This window comes from Hylaeus volcanicus, chromosome 6 (assembly GCF_026283585.1).
Source record: "Hylaeus volcanicus isolate JK05 chromosome 6, UHH_iyHylVolc1.0_haploid, whole genome shotgun sequence".
Taxonomy (NCBI): Eukaryota; Metazoa; Arthropoda; class Insecta; order Hymenoptera; family Colletidae; genus Hylaeus; species Hylaeus volcanicus.
The window spans coordinates 11,141,128-11,159,996 of NC_071981.1; the positions used below are offsets into that span (position 1 = coordinate 11,141,128).

The 18,869-nt window shown below is 37.4% G+C and overlaps 2 protein-coding genes across 6 annotated transcripts in view; one reads left to right on the forward strand and one right to left on the reverse strand.

Moving 5' to 3' along the window:
* Positions 1–18,869, forward strand: part of LOC128878668 (tensin-1) — a 334,268-nt gene that overhangs the window by 51,567 nt on the left and 263,832 nt on the right. The window lies entirely within an intron of this gene.
* The window catches only part of LOC128878669 (putative sodium-dependent multivitamin transporter), a 57,734-nt gene continuing 51,003 nt past the window's right edge, over positions 12,139–18,869 (reverse strand). Inside the window, exons 6-8 of the mRNA XM_054127055.1 lie at positions 18,705–18,824; positions 16,264–16,938; positions 12,139–13,764 (exon numbers count right to left, since the gene is read on the reverse strand). Of these exons, the coding sequence (XP_053983030.1) occupies positions 13,521–13,764; positions 16,264–16,938; positions 18,705–18,824 (1,039 nt within the window). The 3' untranslated portion in view covers positions 12,139–13,520. The remainder of the gene's footprint in view (positions 13,765–16,263; positions 16,939–18,704; positions 18,825–18,869) is intronic.

Sequence of the window (18,869 nt, forward strand, 5' to 3'; positions counted from 1 at the left end):
CTTGATAGAAATATTTCAAAAGCCACAAGTAAGAAGAATATTAACAAACAAAAATTATTTAAAAATTATTATTTTTAGCCCCCTAAAAAGAGTACCTGCTTAAATAAAATAACTTGAAAATAAAAACTGCGTGAAATAGGTACACAGTCTCGGTTGGAGGTGCGTCTATAGTGTTAAGAAAATCCTGCATAAAAATGCCACCGGATGTGCTTGTCGCATTGAGAAATCGCTTCGATCATCGCAAAAGAATTGCCAAAGGAGCCCCGTGATCTTGAAGACGCTCCACGACTGTCCGATAGAATGCACATACGTATGAGGTCGAGGCACAATAGCCGTTCGAACTTTTGAAGCGTCCCTCGTTCCGTCTCTCTCGTAGCCAGGGACTGCATAGTCGCATTTAAAATTGAAATCACGGTTGCCCTCTCTCGATTCGCCAGTCTGCTCTTGCCTCCACAGAATACTCGTGCGCCCTCCATGGAATACTCCGCGCCTGGTGCGATCTTGATCATCGACGCTGTGCGACCTTCTCCGCGTTTTTTGCTCCTCCCCCCTCTTTCCATGGTTCTGCATTTTTTTCTATTCTTTCGTGACAAGACACATTTTCAGCAGTCGCTTCTAAGAGACCGTCGAATTTGCTTCTGATTCTGGAATGTGTATTTGGAATTCATTTTGATACTTAAGAGGTTGTTATTTGTAAGAGCAACAAGAGGGAAAAAGATTTTTTGAAAAATGTTGATTTTACATCACGAATAATTGTGGATTGTTATTGTTTCTATACATAGTGGTAGATATGTTCAACTAATGAACACAATTCTTGTAGCTTATTTTTAATCATTTTTTTTTAATTAATAATAGCCACATGAAATGTCGCCTCTTGTTTCCATGATTGACAATATAACTTGACATTGGATCATCCGAAAGAAAAATGTGAAAGATGTGAGAACCGATGGAACGCGGAACACTCTAGTAATATACCAGATTATAAAGAACCAAGTATATTTGCAAAGTCATAGCCGCCGTAGCACCTTCCTAGAAGTTTCCACATCCCATCTATCAGATAATGTTGAAACAAACTTTCAAGTTTAATATCGCCTTGTGCCGCATTTCTTGATCACATGAAAGAAAGGAAGGAAAAGAAAACTGTTCATGTTACTAAGAATGAATTTACTGAGAAACATCTGGGTTATAAATGTAATCGTACATTTATTTAAAACGTAGAAATTTTGTGCGGACGTTTGCTAGCAATATTCTATTAACGTCACGTGAAACTAATTCAACTAGGGACTAAGATTCCTTTTTGTACAATTCCCTATTTTTTCCAACCTTTCGTCGCGTTTCACATTTCCTGCGGTTGCTCGTAAGCGGACGTCGCGTCGCATGAATTTGCATGAGCTTGATCCGACTGGCATTCGGCCAGGATGAATCTCCAGCGAACCGGTTCATTCATCGATCCCGACCACCGACAGACTTCAGTGTTTATGTTATCGCGGTTCAAGGCTCGTACGTTTTGGTCCCGGTTTCGGGAGCAGCACGTGTGGTCCGCAGCTGAACATTCCGAGCCGAGTGAAACTAGCCGTTTACTCGATTATTCTAGCAACGTTACGAACTCCACGAAAGTTGCTCGAGCTGCTTCGAATATTTTCTTAAGTGATTGTTTAACTGTAATTCGAATAAACGATACATCGAGTTCCAGCCAGATTTATTACAGTAGTGTAGAACAAGAGCGTGTACGCCGTAATTTCCAACCGGCTTAATATAATTAAGTAAAATAATTTGTAATTATTTTGTTCCTTTGTCCTCTACTGCGCGTTAAAAGAAAATGTAAGTAATCATGTGGCTTTTGCGAGGAAACGACGTTCTAAAGTATGAGTACCGTGTATAGGAAACGATTCAATGTTCTCTTCTTGTGTACGAATCCGAGCGGACCCATAGTGTCCCTTATGGGGATTTTAACAAGAATACTTCACTGCTCGAATACTAATAAGATCGTGTTAAAGAACAGTAAAGATCGTAAAAATGTTCGTGATTGATTCAGTTTTGTTCCTCACTGTAATTAAAGTTAACGTCTTGGTCGACTCTTCTAGAATCGATGACGATAGTCGCCGTATGTGTATTGCAATAAATGCAAGGAGAAACACCCCTAACAAGTTACAAAAAAGTTGGCAATACTCGAACAAGGAACACCACTCAATTAACAAAGTCTAAATCGTAATTGATACTAATCACAAAGGATAAACTGTACCAAAATGTAATCCTCAAATAGCAAACGATTTGATACCTAATAACCCCTTGTGACTTAACAACTTACACAAGAGTATCTTAACAAAAGTCTAATTATACGCAATAGGGCGATGCCCATAGTACGTGTTTGCCCAAAGCAAATGATACGATGACGTTTCGGGCAAGTACATGTCGGAAGAAACGCAAGGGAAGATAGCGGAGACCCTGCCAACGGAAAGTCGGCTGCTCTTCAGGGGCGAAAAGAATCCCTGGCCGTATCCTGGGTCTCGCACGATAACCTATGCAAAAGACAGTACGTGCTCGAGCACCGACGGAGGCGCGGAGCGCTGCTTCTTCTTCACGGAATTCACGATACGGCCGGCTATGCATTATAGGAAATACGATATCCATCTTGCGTCAGATCCATGGGATTTCTCGTGGCCGCGGCGGCACCTAGCCGCAACAAAACGAGCAAAACATCCGGCGACTTATGTTCGGAGGAGTTACCAGAAGTCGTCGTCCGTTTCGTCTTCGTCTTCGTCTTCGTCGTTCGTGGCGCGCGTTACAAGCGTGTTTGGTTGCAAACGGCGGATGATTCCCAGCGGCTCGTTGCTGATTTAACCGCAAAACCACCCGCTGGACCTCCTATCCCGACCTTCGTGGTACGGTAGCAGCAACGATCTAGCTTGTTTGCCACTGTCTCGAGCTGCTGGTAACGGTCTGCGCAACGAGGATTTACGAACAACCGTGTGAAATGATCGCTACTAGGGAGATCGGAGTCCCAGGCTGCAACAGCGATGAAGCTAGCAGGAAAATGTCCTGTGGCATGCAAGGTTGTTGCATATAAAATGTCTAATGTCGTAAGATAGATAGGAACGTCTGTATATTTTTTGTATGTTCACTTTACCAGTAAAAACGAGCACCAACAAATTCAATGTAATCGATCGACGATGCATTTATTCCATTTTTATAATGCAGTATTTTCTTTAGATTGATTCTAGAGAGAATAGTCTCTCTACACATTAAAGCTGCAGATTACCATTCCTTTATCGTCATTATCGATGGCTATGTGAACTTGACACCCGATTTTTCAAAATTTAATTTTTGTTTACGGAAAATGATAGTATTTCGTATGTACTTGATTTTATTAGCAATAGTTTCGTTTGTACCTTCATCAATTAATAAATAAAAAAAATTGAAAAAATGGTCAGCACCCGACACTGAGATTTTTGAAGTCCGTTTTTTCCATATGATTTAGAATCGTTTGTACCCGTTTGTAGCGTAAACGATTCTAAATCATATGGAAAAAACGGACTTCAAAAATCTCAGTGTCGGGTGCTGACCATTTTTTCAATTTTTTTTATTTATTAATTGATGAAGGTACAAACGAAACTATTGCTAATACAATCAAGTACAAACGAAATGCTATCATTTTCCGTAAACAAAAATTAAATTTTGAAAAGTCGGGTGTCAAGTTCACATAGCCATTATCGATGGCGGTTTCTGGTCAACCATGTGCTCATTCTCAAGGCTTATATTGCTAAAATAAAATTTGGCAAATCAACAGCGTGTTGTCTATTGATTAATAGTGGCTTCCACAAAAGTTTCATTTATGTTTTGAGCTGTGTTACAGGCATTATGCCCATGTTTAAACACGTATAAAATAATTTCGTTGTTAATCATTGTTCTTTCCGAACCAAACATTCTACTGGGGAAAAATTATTTCGTAAACAAACTAATAGCGTTTTATAAACAGCAAATATCGCTCTTTAAATTGATGTATTATAAGTGCCTTCAGCCAGCACAATGATATAAAAAAATCAAGATACTTTCCAAAAATCGAACAATCGGACATATCATATGCAGCAATCTAATACTTTTGTTGATAAAAGTAAATTTGTGTTTTTGAATAATGGTAGGGTAGACCTTTATTCGTATGATTTATCTACTAACAGAATCATTAGCGTGATAGCTATAGTTAATCACACAGATGTTAAAGTCAAAGCCCACGGACGGGCACAAACTTTTAATTCCATTCGATTCAATGTAATTTGACTTTTCCGCTCAGCAATTACAGTTACACCAACTGGGTATGTTCAGTTGGAACAATTAGGTCGCGTTGCAACTCTCGTTTAGTTGACAACATTTATCGACGAGGTGACTTCAATCTATTTCGTTCCTAACAAAAGTGTGCATTATTGGGAATATTGCTTATTATTAGACTGCGGATCTTCATATAGGACATTTGAATGCGCAAGAACCTACAAAATGCAAACAAATGCAATAATATAAAAAAGATTGCCAAGATTTTATTTCGCATAAAGATCCACAGTCTACTTATTATAAAGTGACGTTATAGAGTGATATAAATGTAAATTATCGTTTGGAAGCTAAATGATGTAACCACTTGTTTTCTAACGGTGATTTATGTTTATATCAAGACGCAATAATGAGTTCATTATAAACAAAGTAAAATTAACTTGGTAGATGCATACAAAGTTATTAGCATTTCTTCTTGAGTTCTTAAATAAGTATAACCATTTAAAGCACTGTCTTAGATGGGGCTAGATTATGCGATTGGTCCTTATTTAAAGGTCTGTAGCAGAAGGAGAAGAAGACATATTATATGCAAACTGAACATCACCACTGTGTAGCGTTTCAGTAGACACTTGCACATATAGAGCAAAGACGCTTTTTATTTTAAATTGAGCTTCATGTACGGTTTATTCAAAATTTAAGCGAATTTAGCAAAAATACTTCGTCTCCAAAGAGTATATTTGAGTATCAACCAAGTTAAAAATAAAAGGAAGTAGAGCTGAAACCGTGATATGTATTTTCTCTTAACTACTTTGGTATTAGAGGACGAAACCTTGGCCAGTATGGGCATTACGTATTTAAATTTCATTGGCGAACATCAGTGAATGTTAGAAAATGCATTGGAGCGAAAGGAATTCCGGTTTTTCGGTCGAGTTCTTGACGGATCGAGTAGAGAGTTTCGTGAAAGGCAAAGCCTCAACGATGGTCAACGGTCCGCCCCTGGCTGTGCAGCTGATACTTCCATCTGCCGTGATCTTATTGCCCTCCCGCACTTATTCGTCGGCGCATTTGTTCGTACTTTGTCGGCATGGTCGTTACACCGGGAGGTGTTCGATGTATCGACCTCGATCGGAGCATTGTTCGGTACCGTTTACAGCCACGGTCACGCAACGAATGCTTCTTGTGCTTGGGACTGGTACCTCCCTTTCAGCCGTTCCTCTCCAGACGTTCCTAATAGGGGCCATAGACGTAACGTAGAATAATCTCTTCTTGTTACATCGAGGACCAAATACTCTGATTTTCGATTAGAAAATATCTAATATTATGGATAAAGGTTCCTTGGTATTTCACAAGTAGAAATTGCCATGCATGATGATAGTAATCATAGATACTTATTATGAAAAGTAACACATAGAAAATATGTGCCTGATTGATTTCGTTTCGTTTCCTAGGATTTTGTTAAACAATATGTTGTTATTGTGTAATTAATGTATTTAGTTTTAACATATTCATTATTATGTAGTATCCTATGGTGTTCTTGATACTAATATTTACGTGCCTGGAACCGCAAGTTAACTACCAGCGTGTAGTAACTACTGGACCAGAATTATATTTCTGGTTAATATGGCAACAAATAAAAAAATTGTTTACGACTATCTAACAATGGTAATAAGTATTTATTCGATATGAGAAATTCTGCTCTTCAATTTCAATTTTGTTTGAACCGAATCAGACGATTCCACTCTGAGTTACGACACGTCAAAGTTTCCTATTTTAGGGGTAAAACCACTCTAGAATTTTCAAAAAATCGATTTTTTTTTGCTTAAACGATACTTTAGGTTCATAAAAATAATACGTCATTTGATAGTGAAAAACAAATGTTACAAGGTTCAATTATCGATTTTGCCGCAGCGCCTCAGAGCGCGATTAAAGTGTTTATAAAACTTTAAACGCGTTTTTCTCGAAACCACTTCTTTCAAACTGGGAGGACGGATTTGCCAGTGACTATTGCATGGATAGATTTGAAATTTTTACAGTAGCTTAACAACAATATTCTCTTTGGAAGTACGTAGCCGTTTTTTGATTGAATGTAAACTATTTTTTTTATAAACAATTTAATGCTCATTTTTGGTGCGAAAAGTCGATTCATTGCTTAAAAAGTGCGCCACTTTCACAAAAATTGATTAAGAAGAAAAACCCTACGTACTTCCAAAGCACAATTGTATATAGATTATAAATTTTCTTTAGTTTTTGTTCCATGACTCATAGATGCCGAGAAATGCGTCCTCCCGTGGCGGTTTTTCAAAAAAGCTGTTTTCGACGACGGGCTCTGTCGTCGCCATTTTGTATGAAAATGACAATAAAAGAATTGTTTTTCGTTCTTCAATGTGTTAAATAAACCCTCTGAAAAGAAATTCTATTCCATTTGTCACACTCCCAAAATAAATTGTCAAATTTAAGCCTTTTATTCTGCCTCTAGAGTGGTTTTACCCCGTAATGGATATTTGTGAATGAATGATTGGCCCAGTGCCTACATAAATTCCTGGAAGTGCGTACGCACGATGTAGTAAAGTAGTAAAAATCGTAAACACAGTAGTATTTCCTGGAAGAAGTTGACAACACTCACCTTTACATAGTTTGTTATGAACATTTAGTGAGTTCCTTTTGAACGATTTTGATAAAACTTGGTATACAGGGGTTTTTGGGGGTCGCTGATTCTAAATATCAACTTCGAATTTAGAAATTCAAAATGGCGGATCCAATATGGCGGGACAAAATGCAAAAGTGACTGGATTTGGATGAAACTTGGTATACAAGGGTTCTTGGAATCGCTGATTTCAAATCTGAACTCACAATTTAGAAATTCAAAATGGCGGATTCAATCATTCTTGTGCAATATCCTGCAGCGGCCGGAATAAGTGGTAATCCGAAAGTGCCATGTCTGGGATATACGCTGTGTGCGGAAGAAATTCCCAACTTAATTCAAAGTCATAGTCCCGAGTCGCTCTTGCAACACGCGGGCGGACGTTGTCATGAAGTAGGATCAACTTACGACGTTCACGTCCAGTAAATGGCTCCTTTTAACGCATCGTTTAAATAAGTCAGTTGTTGATAACGACTTGTCGTAATTGTATTACGCGATTGTAATTATTCATGCAACACATTTTTCTAATCCAATCAGATGTAGAATAAAACTTTTTTGCCGTGGATATTAGACCTTGGTGTAGATTTTGAGGGTTAAGCAGGTCAATCCATGATTTTCTACATCTAAGGTGATCATAATGAATCCCTTTTCAGTGACTTTGAAAAAAGCCCTTTTCAGTGACTTCAGTAGCATTTCTTTTGAAATCTGAATATATGCTTTCGTTATTGTTATTGTAAATATTACTTGCGAAATTCCAAACCTTATAAAACTTCAAACAGTCGAATATCAATACCTTACAGCTGTAAAATGGCGGAAAATAAACTAAATATTAATGATAGTTTCGGTTGTATGAAATCTGTAGCTCAGAACCTTTTTGCTCTCCTAATTTATTAGTATAAACCGCATCTATTTCTTGGTTCAGATATTGAAGTTAATAAATATTCTATATCACGCAGGTAAACGCTTTTTAGAACGTTTAGCATCCATTCATAAATTCGTGCATTAGTCCTCTCAAGTTCCGTGGGGTGGACGTCACCGTGGGAGGGAGATTCGTAGCCTCTGCGAAGCGTGTAAATGCGATGGCGCGATCGTGTGATCTTGGTGAATGCGGCGAATGCTGTTTTCCGATGAGAATATCGCGACTCCTCTCTCTGGTTGGCTCTCGCCGGGAGCTTCTCGTGATCGAAGTATGCAATTAAATTTCATGCAGGCGACGTTTCGATACGTAAATAAGGTGTTTTACGACGCTGACTTCGCGAGTACCCGACGATGAATAGCCGGCGGTGCGAGGTGGTTGTAAATCATCGGTTCGTTACGAGGGGTCAAATTCAAATGAATCTTCTCGAAGGCATCGGCGACTGTTAAATTGCACGTGAGCGTTACCTGCGTCTCGCAATAAAGGGTTCCATAACTTGTCGCCTTTCCAACTGTAACGTTCTTTTACGCAGTAGTAGTACGCAGGTCCTTGTTACAGGATGTAAGGCATTGGGAATACTTTTCTCTAATCTATCCCTCGATTCACACGGCAGATCCGTTCCTCGAAATACCGTGTAAATTGAAACTATGGTTTTTCGTATGAAAAACCGTGTAAATCGTGAAAAAGGACATGATTTAGTCTAATTAATTTTGTTGTTTGAAACGTAAACTAAGAATGAAATGTAAATGCAAACGAAATATTCTGTTCATTGTATATACTTTGTTTGAAGTATTTCATTTGCAAATGCAATAATGAAGTGTAATGTGTTGAATGGTGTCCACACATGCATAGAAAGCGTAATAACATTCGGCACCATGAGCACACTCGTTGATATATGGTTCTTAAATGTACCATTGTTCTCTTGCAAACAATGAAATACCTTTTGGCAGTAGCTTTCACAATGACGTTATTGAACATTGAACAAGAAAGTACTATTTTCGTATTTGTAACACACTCGGTATGTAAACATAAATGAATACACAATTATTATTCTACATACATACTCCTAAATTATATTTTTAATTTAATGATTCAGTTATTTCATAATTAATGTTTAAAATACGCCTATAAATGTATTCTAAAAGAGATTTTATAATTTTGTTTTTTGGTCAAATAAAAATGGTACAGAATATACTCGATTTTTTAATATCAAAACTAAGAAAGTACACATTATCGCAATTTAAAGTGAAGAATGATTTTTTAAATAAAAAATAAAATCTTACAGATCATTTTGGAGAGCCCTTTATAATGAAAATCTTGCCAAGATCGGAGGGGGACAGTTCTAATCCTCCTTCTCCCAGGTGTTCCCTTGGATACCTTGCATATTAGTCTTCCAAGAAACGAACGTGTCTCAAATAAAATAACACTTCCCTCGCGTTAGCGCTCTAGAAAGCAACCCTTAATCGCTTTAACGACGCTGGATAGGGGCCTGTTTAAACACCGTATCGGATATTGCGTCGAGCCTTTCGATGTTCTCACGCGGTCCCTTTTTTTCATTTTTTACGGGCCGTTCGTTCTCGCGCGATGGGCGTGCCTGCGTCAACAAACGGCCACCTCGGGCCCACGCGAAGCCCATCCGAAATTTATTCGGTCGAACGTGCGCAAATCGACGGACCGCGCGTCCTACGAAAATTCCGCTGATCGATGACGTGCAGCGTGCCAGCCCTGTGTTCGCGAGAAATTAATCGCTTGGTTGCCGCAGGGCTTCGCACGTACTTTTGATTCCGAAACTACCGCTATATGTTCGTAGCATTGGTACAATTGTTCGCTCGCACTACACCCACTATAAACATTCATAATTTTTGTTATGTAAACTAAAAGTGAACTAATGTTATTCACAGCCACTGTATACATATGCAGAGACAGTGGATAGGGTGTAAGATTATTACAAGAGTAGGTATTATTTCCTTTGTAGCAGCTTCGAATTAATTTTCATGAATTATATTACGCTTATTTATACACTTATATACAAAATTCTGTTGAATTTACAACTTTCCTATTCAATTTCTTTCGAAATTATGTACAACAGTCCAATTCATGACAAATGGAATAGGCCTAGAATATTAACGTGATTGATTGTGATCTCTGCAATTTTTAATATTATTTTCTGGAAATATCTTTAAAACTTCAAGCAATGAAAATATCAACAAGAACCAACTTTTTAACCTAGAAGCGAGAAAGAATACTCCTTTAATGCGATTACGTCTAAATGTCTAGATAAATTTGGACAAACCTTTATGTTTATGTTTTATATTCTCATATCGAACCCTCTTTAAAATATAAGTTAAATCGATTTATGGATAATACAAGTCACTTCGAGCAATTTCCTAGCATGTTATAATCTCGTTATTTATACAAATTTACAAAAATGTTTTAATCATATTGTAAAGTGATTCAAATTTTACATAAAAAAGTTAAGTACACATTTTCTCCATTTCCTCTAATCAACTTCTATAACGTTATTGGATTTCTGGGTGCGTCATTGGTGCCTAGAAATGTTATGCCATCGTTCGGTACGACTGTCTCTTTTAATTCCCAGTCACGTGACGTTCGATACATAAACGTTGCGCGTAATTGGACGCCAAACGAGCTGTTTCGTTCTCTTTTCATGGAATTCATTCGCAATTCACGCGACGAAATTCAACAGCCCCCGTATGAACTGCAATTAAACGAATTATAATGCCGCGTTACCACTATCCGTTGCGGGGGAATTGGTCGCCGAGGACAATTACGCTATAAATTACGACAATTCCGGTTCTGTGGAAACAATGCGAAAACGGGAATCGTAACGTTCGTTGGCTATTTTTTTTTTTTTTTATTCAGTGAATAGCGTTTGGTTTGGTGTGAAATTTAAGTAAATAAATGGCTGCGTTCGCTGAAATATTTTGTACAGCGAAATTTTAACTGATAGCTGAGAAGAGACACGGATGACTAGTGATGCGCACGAGACGAGACAAGATCTTGACTTGATCTTGAGATTTCGACAAGATTGGCAATACAGTTCAAAATGTGCAAACATTCTCGGAATATATCACTTATAATACACACCTTTGTGTTATTAGGAACGATATATAAGTTTTCCAGTTCTTAGATTACACGGTTTTAAGGATTCCATTTCGCACAGAATGCAAGTACATTACAAATAGGATCATTTTATTTAATGCAAGAAAACAAAATTTCTTTCGTGCATCTATGGTAGTCTGGACAGAATTATTGAAAACATTACAGTGAATGTATTAGGTAGTGAACTTTAGGGAGCACAACATTAACCCTTTAAGTGTCAGAGGAAATTTTCATACACATCCGAGAAATGTCAGATAATTTTAAGCAAAGAGTTACAGTACTTACTGCTTCAAGCAGCGATATATCGCTCCTTGATACTGAAAGGGTTAATCATTTTTCTGAAAAGTCGATTTTCGTTTGCATTTCTCAAAAGATACACATTTCGAGAATATTGTGTCAAATTCTGAGTAAGAAGTCTCTAGAATTTATAGATAGCTAAAAAGATAGATAAATGAAGAAATTTCTAGAATTAAACTTGACAAATAACAAAATAGCATCGACCAGGTGATAAGCATGTTGTAGACCGTGGTGCGTCTTGGGATTGAAAGTAGTTCAACAGAATTGAGTCGACAACATCATTGCAGTTTTCTTGGAAAACTAATCAGTCCTAAACTCAAGGCCTCTTTAAGACAAACGGAAAATCCAATGCAATCAATTCTATGTCAATAAACTGTAATACATTTGATTGACGCCCTTTTCAGAAAAATGTGACTCATGACCTCGAAACAATTGATTCAATTGTCGTTCGCTTCGTGTCTTTTAGAGGCCGTGCACTATAAAGTCGAATGTGATTCAATTAAGCGTGTCGCAAGATCGTTCACGTTCGCGTCGCGTCGAATTAGTCAGGAACGATCATGGGACGAGTTACGGTAATTTTTCGGTGGGTCTCGCAACGCGGGCGGGATTCGTTCCGCGCGAATCGACGGCAGACTGACCCACATGGTCTCGTACGAGGATTGGCTCGCATCCTTTTCCGCCAATCGTTGCTCGTTAAGTTGCAAACGAGCGCAGAAAAGGAGTCTGTCCGGTAAATTTAGCGCACGATGAACTGGTCGCGAGGGCATCCCGTGGAACGTTTATTGAATTACCATCCGTGGCGTGCAGGGCTGAGTTGCGGCTAATGAAATCGTTGGGAGGATTAATTATGAAATCCGAGGGTGGGAGGAGGGGGTGGCTAACATCGACGCTGGATGGATATATATTTTATTAACGAGTATCATTGATAGAAACATAGTTGAATCGATCGATATTACATTTGGCGCGTACGATGGTATTAAATAATTTGGCTTTGAACTAGAGTTGGGACTATTTGAATAATTTGATACGTATTATTTTGTAAGTGCTCGAATGGTTCGATTAAGTTCGATAGTTTAGTTATATAAACGCTGTCAGACAAAACAGTTGAGTATACGTTGCGAAAGAAACTTTTGGCCTCTTGGGTGAACCTAATATTATTCAAGAGGAATCTATTTCTTAAAACATTGGAGTAGTACATTTATCCATTTGATCTTAAAGTACCCTTTTTCTTCTTTGTTCCTGTATGTATCAAAGGTAATCGATATTGTTTTATTAAGCATCTGTTTTATTCGTTATTTATTATATAAACGACATATTGAACGTTGAAGAGTATTGTCCTCTTTAAATAAAGAAATAACATTCTTGCATAGAAAACAATATGGTAGAATAACCGAAAGGTATAGAAGTTCTGCGTGGAACACATATGTATGTAGTAAATAATGTTACAATCTAATAAGTTGATCTAATAAAATCTATATACAAATGTTGGTAATGGTAGTATCGTTATGTAGTAATAATACATAATACATAGGCCTCATTGTTCAATGCTGCAGGCATTTTTCAGTGTTCTATTAATTAATCGTTCAAGTTGAAATCAAAAGATGTAAACATCATAAATTCTTATTATTTGACTCCGAATTTTATACATTTATGCCGTACACTAATATGGAAAACATAGAACATGTATGTAAAATATATTCTATTAACTATTATAATAAGATTAATTAATATTCGTTTTGCATAAGTGCAAAACATTTTCGTTATGTTTAATATATATTTGTCGTATTCGCTTGTATCATAAATGAATAAAATTCGCAGTTTACTTATCATAATAAATAAAAAATAGGCAGCTTTCGATTTGTTATTTGCTATATAAAACTTACAATTCGATTCATAAAATTAAATTAAATCTCTCATTGAATGATCGTAAGTTTATCTGAGTAGTTGGTTGATCGAATACACATAACAAATGAATAGCTACATTATTCGTCATCTCTTATTCGGGTAGTATTTTATCTAGGTCTGACTGATTCTACGCTGAATGTCCGTGTAGATGTCTGGTGCAGAATAAGCTTGAAAACCTAATGTTAGTCTCCGAGTTCGGATTCAGGAGTCAGTATTGTAGCTCTCGCAGATGTAGTAAAAAGTGATCGTAAACAGTCAATTAATTTGGACATCCGGATCTTCTAGTCGATCTTGCGAGAGATGTCTATGAAGAAGTTCAGCGTAGAATCACTTTGAAGAACCAGTATCCTTCGTGAAAATGTAGTTCGCTTGCTCGTCTCATTTTCTGGACTCCAAAACGAACATTTGACTGTTCGTGGTCTTGTCTGCGTTTAGTCGTCGACGTCTGATTCTGGATGCCAGGAGAGGGACGAACAAATTGGGATCCGGTTCACGCGCGTTCTTGTGGAATATCCTCTTCGCAGCCAAGCTCGTTAAATATCCGACAACCAACGTGATGAACAACCCCATGGGGCTGTACCACATGTATGAAATGCGGTACAGGTAAAACTTCGGAGTGGTACTACAAATCAGAATTTAATCGTTGAAATATACATATGTACACCACCGTTCAGAAATATATGGACACTTACCACCTATAATGAATAATTATTAGGGTGAACCAAAAGTTCGTGCATTTTTTATGTTGTTTCAGTTTGTGCAATTTTTTGAAGGCATTCAATTTATACTATATACAAGTGTTATATATCATTTTGTAACTTTTGAAAAGCTCTTTCATATTTAATTATTAGCTACATTAATTCATTGATCGCTTAATTTTTGTTCGTTTTAGTAAAATCATGGAAAATTTTGAAATTTGAGTACTTTTACGTCACTACTGAAAGCAAAAGTTTAAAGCTATCGAATATAATTTTTTCTTTGCTGCTTCAGTAGCTTCAAACTCTTGCTTCCAGTAGTGACGTAAAAGTACTCGAATCTCAAAATTTTCTATGATTTTACTAAAACGAAAAAAAAATTAAACGATCAATAAATTAATGTGGCTAAAAGTTAAATATGAATTTAATTTATATAAAGTAATTTGAATGACTTCAAAAAATTGCACAAACTGAAACAATGTAAATAACGCGCAAACTCGTTCACCCTAATATTATACACCATAATTGTCAATTCGCATAAATTTAATATTATTCAAATGTATAAGTAATATATCATCTATAGGATTTGAAGTTAATTTCTATCTGTGCGCTGTTTGACGTAAACAAAACTTCATTCAGTATCATTTTTCTACAAAATGAGTCTCTAAGAAGGAAAGAAAAATTTTAAATTTATTTTGTCTGTGAAGAGATATTGATTAACTTTAGACGTTATAGATAATACGTTACTTATACGATTAAATAATGAAAATTGTATAAGGAATTTGCTAATAAATAAATTAACATTCGAGTCAAAAAATTCTATACAATCGATATGTTTTTAGAAACGTACATGAACGACACACAAAAAACTGTTTCAAAACCAGTGTAAACCCCTGCTTTTAAATTTCCCTCCTTTCAGCTGTAGGATCAAATAAAAAATGTGTCGATAATTTGGACGATTACCTCCTGTTGCTAATTTGAATAAAATTATGAACCGGCACAAATATTTCATTCAGACCTCGCATTGTCTACGATACCGAACAGCACAGCAATTTACATACTCCCATTACTTAATCATTCAGTCTAAACCACGACTACGACTCGTAATGCATAACTTGGGCCAAAACGTGCCACTACGAGCTTGACTCGCAGTTGTCAGTCTCAGACAGTATAATGACGCAGGTTAACCATACGAGGGGCTAAGTGAACGAAGACTGTCGGGTTAGAATGAATCGTCGAAGGATACGGACGGCGTAATAGCACGAGGAGATCATTTCCTGTGACCGTTTTCTCGTTACACTCTTCATCTCTATGGATGACGCGATTACGGCGGCGCGTGCCGCGAAAACTTTCAACGTAGAAAGTAAAAAGCATGATCACGTTGTCGAAGTCTCGCGAAAAGAGAGGATATTATTTGTAACATGTAACGACGGAACGCGGCACGGATTATCAAAGGATTTAATCGTCGGTTTATTAACGCGTAATTAGCGTTGGCTACCAATCGTGGGAAACGATGAATAGTAAGTTGATCGGTTATGAGAAAGCGGCGTAGCGGAAAGAAATCGGGAAGCAATTTCTGCTTCTCTTAACTGATTATTTTCTACCACGGGATAACTACACGCCCATGATAGCGCGGTGTTGGTAGAAAAAAAAACACGATAACGTATCCTAGACCGATCTTGGTGTAATTTATATTCCAATTATGGATCCGGGCGCCGTTTAACTTTATCGACCGTAGAAATCTTTCGTTTTCGATAAATTTGCGTCTGGTCCATATATTGATCATGGGTAGAAGGAAGGCCTCGAAAAACGTATCGTGTTTAGAATCGGCGCCTTTCCTGGCCGAGCTTTCCGCGAATATTTTGCGGCAATAACGCTGCGAGTAGATAGACTGGTCACACGTGCGTATAATTTCCTTATTGGAAAGGAAATATCGTTCGACGAAACGGGCAACGTTTCTAAAAGTGGCTGCAAGTGTGCATGTTTATGATCGTGAAATCTTCTATATGGGGTAATTGCGAAAACTGCTTATTACAAGCGAATTTATTGAGAATGATAAGCGTTATGTTTGATGTTTTTATGCCTTTGCACGGACTTTCTATAGGTGCACTGTCGGTCATAAGAATTAGAACACCTGCTACACTTGTACAAAATGAGATATTTATCGCAGGATAACATTTTTTTTGCGTTTATTCTGTGAATGTAATTAAAATTACATACTGTAAATATTTATTATATGTATGGTCGATTTAGAACTTTATGACATTTTATTTATTAAAATGGTGTATAAAATCGTTACTAAGCGTCTGTTTAAGTTTCACTGTGAAAGTCTCCTCGTGCAACAAAATGAGACAAAAATCAAAAGCAGACTTATGGAAACATTTACAATCAAAATTGTGAAAAAAATTGCTCGTAAGAAAACTTACTCGGTGAACGTTGGAAGTTTGCCGTAATTAGCCAGAAGGATATTTCTGTCGCAGCCAGCAATGGACAGCGGAAGATTCGGTGCCTTTAAGCCATACTTTCCAATCATCGACCAAAAGCAAATTATCAACGCGGTAATCGTTCCCACAATGGCTCCCGTCTCGTTCGCGCTTTCGAAGAACATCCCCAGTGTGAAGATGCCAAGGAGAGGCCCGGCAATCGCCCCAGTGATTCCAACTGCTGCTTCAACCATGTTTTCTATCGCTTTGCACAAGTAGGCCAGAGCCAAGCAAACGAAACCGTTTGCCACGACGAGCACTTTGCCGATCAGCGTTGCTCTTTCATCGGGGATGTGCACGCCAAGCTTGTTGCACACGGGTTTCACGTAATCCTCCAACTCTACTGCGGCTAGGGAATTCAACGCGGCGGATATGGTGCTGAGGCTTGCGCTAAAGACACCCGCGATAAAGAGACCAGCCGTGCCTGGGAATCGTGACATCTTATTGGCCGCGAAGAAGGGCACTATTTTGTCGAAGGATGAGATCTGACCGGACTTGAATGGATCACAGTCCTTGTAAATGGCGTAGAGTACCAGGCCAGAGAACGCTGTCAGACTTCCCAGCGACAAAGTGATCGGACCGCTCAGTATAAGCGCGTTTTGCGCCGCCTTCGTGCTCCTGGGTGATGTAAAATGACAGTCAAGATTCTAGGTATACAATTAACACATTCGCGACCGGATATTTTACGTTTTCAATATAGAGTATTGAGGAAAATAATAAAATACTGAAGCCAGACACCGAAAACTTGTATTATTAGGGCGAAGATAAAAATTACAATATATTAGGGGGGCCGAAAAGTAATCAAAATGTCTTCGACTTGGAAAAGTCTTTCATTGAAAAATCGAAGGACTTTTTTAAAAAGGGAATCGAACAGCTGCTTTTATACTGGCAAAAAGTGTTAGAAAATGATGGAAACTATATTTTGTTGATTAGTATTTAAGATTTCTTTAATAAACAAATGTTTTCCGCCAGCAAAAAAAAATTTTGATTCTTTTTCGGTCTCCCTAATATGTTTTGAAATAACAATGTTGTAAATATGTAATGTATAATAGAAAAAGATTTTCATAGTTTGTTCATAAACAGGAATAGAATTTGAAGTATGTATGTTAAGGAATGTGTTAAGGATTCGAATTTGCCTTTTTACCACAGAGTGTATCGGAGAATATACAAGGTGTGTTGGTAATTGTGATACAACCGGCAATGCGTGATTCCTCGAATAAAACTGAATCGAAAATATAGTAGAAAGTGTTTTTATACGAGGTTTTATTTTCGATGAAATTATTTTTGCACATTCGTTAAGTACCCGTGCACTTGTACAGGGCGTATCGCAAATCACGATACGGCCGGAAAGGAGGCGATTCCATGTATAAAACTGACTGTGGGTCGAATATATAAGTTTGTGCATACGAGGCTTTCGATGAAATCGAGTTGGAATATTTACTAGTGAGTCATTACAGAAAAATAGAAAAAATGAAAATGTTACACACAACAATTGCTTACAAACGCAAGCAGGAGTGGGAGTTGTGAGCTGGGTTGAACAAACAAATTATAATTATTTTATATTTTCGATTCAGGGTGGAATTATCCCCTTGTCTGTTATACTACGAACAGCGTCACATCCAATATTAGAAGAGTATAGAAGAATATGAAAAAGGAAGTTAAAGCAATTCGACAGGAAGGAAGGAAAATAGTGGACACATCGCAGAATAAATACATTAGACGAACCCTAGGAGTAAACTGGAGGACACTGTGTTGGGAAAGAGAAAGCGAGAGAGAAGATGAGGATGGCGAGAAAAAGAAGGGCGATGGAGTGTGAAGAGATGATAGGCTGTAGGGGAGGTAGTGGTCTTGAAAGAAGATATAGAAATAAAGTTAGAAGAAAAAAGAGAAAAAATATAGTTCCTATGGAAGATGCATTGGAAGGATTTATTACACTTGCATACATTTCCGACTACCAGTTTATGATCGACCCAAAACAATCAAATAAAATGTAGTTATCAATCGTACTCTGTCAACACTCAATGAACTCAATGAATACATATGTATCAATCAGCACTCAATGAATACATATGTACACCTCCGTTCAGAAGTATGTGGACACTTAATAGAAATAAATATCTAATAAAAGTAACGAATCTATTAATATCAATTACATCGTTTACGTTTCGATATGTTTATGTTGCATTAACAAATACATTTTATTAATAGTTTCTTTTTGATATCATATTAGTAATGATAAAAAACAGTTCAGTTTTCTTTTTATTAATGTATCTACCGTGTGTTCTTAAAATTTCTTTAACCAACCTTGGATACTATTACTTTCTTCGTTGTGTAAATTTTTAGTTAAATGAAAGAAGAGTAACAGAATTAGGTTAAGTACATACTTTGCGGCGAGTAAACGCTGCACCTGAACCTGGTTCACGGCGTAGAGGGACAAGAATAGGGTCGTCCCTCCGATCAGCATACACCACCACGTGTGTCGTATCGTAGGATCGAATCTGAAACTAAAGGCAAACGAGTCCTCGTGCAAATCTCTTGGATCTAATCGG